The sequence below is a fragment of the Trachymyrmex cornetzi genome, unplaced genomic scaffold (assembly GCF_001594075.2).
Source record: "Trachymyrmex cornetzi isolate Tcor2-1 unplaced genomic scaffold, Tcor1.1 scaffold1368, whole genome shotgun sequence".
In the NCBI taxonomy this organism is placed as follows: domain Eukaryota; kingdom Metazoa; phylum Arthropoda; class Insecta; order Hymenoptera; family Formicidae; genus Trachymyrmex; species Trachymyrmex cornetzi.
Window position 1 is genome coordinate 22,209 of NW_017295947.1, and position 1,702 is coordinate 23,910.

General features: G+C 34.5%; 1 protein-coding gene across 1 annotated transcript; it reads left to right on the forward strand.

The window, feature by feature from the left end:
- Positions 1-278: 278 nt before the first annotated feature.
- LOC108770853 (uncharacterized) lies at positions 279-1,490 on the forward strand. Its single transcript, XM_018522587.1, has 2 exons — positions 279-806; positions 1,062-1,490. The coding sequence occupies exons 1-2, from the start codon at positions 279-281 to the stop codon at positions 1,488-1,490; spliced, it is 957 nt and encodes a 318-aa protein (XP_018378089.1).
- The last annotated feature ends 212 nt before the right edge of the window (positions 1,491-1,702 follow it).

The window sequence follows — 1,702 nt, forward strand, 5'->3', positions numbered from 1 at the left end:
GGGGCAGAGCGACACTTTTACCTGCCAGATTCTTTCGTTTCATGCAAAAACGCGTCGAATGAGTATAATTTTATCGATTTTTGAGGTGAACACCGTAGATTGCACCTTTACCGTCAGATTAACTCCGATTAACTTTAATCGACATTTAGTTTATTGAAACTGACCAATCGCATTTGTACCAATATGTAATTATCATTTGCTTTTCACATTTTTACATTTCGCTTCAGGTAGAAACATTTAATCCTCTAGAGAAACATGCTGTACTTATCATTGACGAAATGTCCATTAAACCTGGCTTGCAGTATGATCATTCCATTACTTCAGCAGGTGGTCGGCCCACTATGAATCTTTCAGGTGGATTTGATAGCTCTCATGAAAAAGCGACTCATGCTCTTGTTTTCATGTTGTGTGGTATTTCCAGTAAATGGAAACAGACAATAGGGTATGAATTTACAGCTAATTCATTTTGCTCTCAACAGATTGTTCAAACTATTATAGCAATTATTCAAAAAGCTCACAATATTGGATTAAAAGTAAAAGTAATAATTTCTGATATGGGAGCACAGAACAGAAGCTGGTGGAAAAATATGAATATTATTATAGTTAATAAATACAGTAAGATGAATAATTACATTCCACATCCATGCAATAATAAAGAGAAATTATTCGTTATGCCAGATTCAGTTCATGTTTTCAAAAACGTTGTATGTTCGTTAACAGCTGGTAATAAATTTTATTTAGATGAAACGCTTGTCAGAAAACATAACTTATCACACAATGAAATTTCGATAGTACCCATTCGCGAAGTAGGTATATAATTTAGATAAAAATGATACATTGAAACTGTGTCCATGTCTGACGGAAAACGCCATTAATCTATCGCATTTTGGTAAAATGAATGTCGCATTAAGTTTACGAGTATTAAATGATAAAGGCCCGTCTACAATACACGGAGTAAGAAATAAGAGTAAGAAATTGACCAATCACAGTCGAATGTGAGAAGAATAATCGACTGTGATTGCTCAATTTCTTACTCTTACTTCTTACTCCGTGTATTGTAGACGACGCCTAATGTTGCTGCCGCTATACTATATCATATAGCCAATAAGCGTATTGCTGATGTACATAAAACCACTGCCTGGTTTCTCAAAACTATATACAAATGGTTCAAAATTATGACTAGTAGATATCAGAAGCTCGCATTGTCTTATTATAATGAAGATGTTTACAAAGATACTATCACATTTCTTAAAGATTTTATGGATATTATTCAAGGAATTACAGTCGGAGATACAAAATGGAAACCATTCCAAAGTGGCTTATTACTTTGTACACAAACGGCATTAGATTTGCAAATAGAGTATTTAGAGAAAGAAAAGTTCCACTTTTTATTATTAGGCAGATTTACGCAAGACGCCTTAGAAAATCTATTTTCTGTCATCCGAGTAAGAAAATCAGTTCCAGATGCACGTGAGTTCAAACAAACTTGAAGGCTGGTATTCATAGTCAAATCTTATATTCAAGACCGTCTTAAATACGGTCTTAAGAAGTCACGAACCAATCAGAAGGCTGTATTAGAGTCTTAAGACATTACTTAAGACCATAGACATATAAGGCTGCTTTCCTTTTAGGAGACACAAACCGACACAGTATAACACACTCAAACACAGTTTGCCACGCTTAAATGGAACGCGATATGCGC

Bases quoted from the DNA above. Each gene is read 5' to 3' on its own strand.
- LOC108770853 (XM_018522587.1), top strand. From the start codon at position 279: ATGTCCATTAAACCTGGCTTGCAGTATGATCATTCCATTACTTCAGCA. The intron at 807-1,061 runs GTAGGTATATAA...CGTGTATTGTAG, and splicing joins CGATAGTACCCATTCGCGAA to ACGACGCCTAATGTTGCTGC.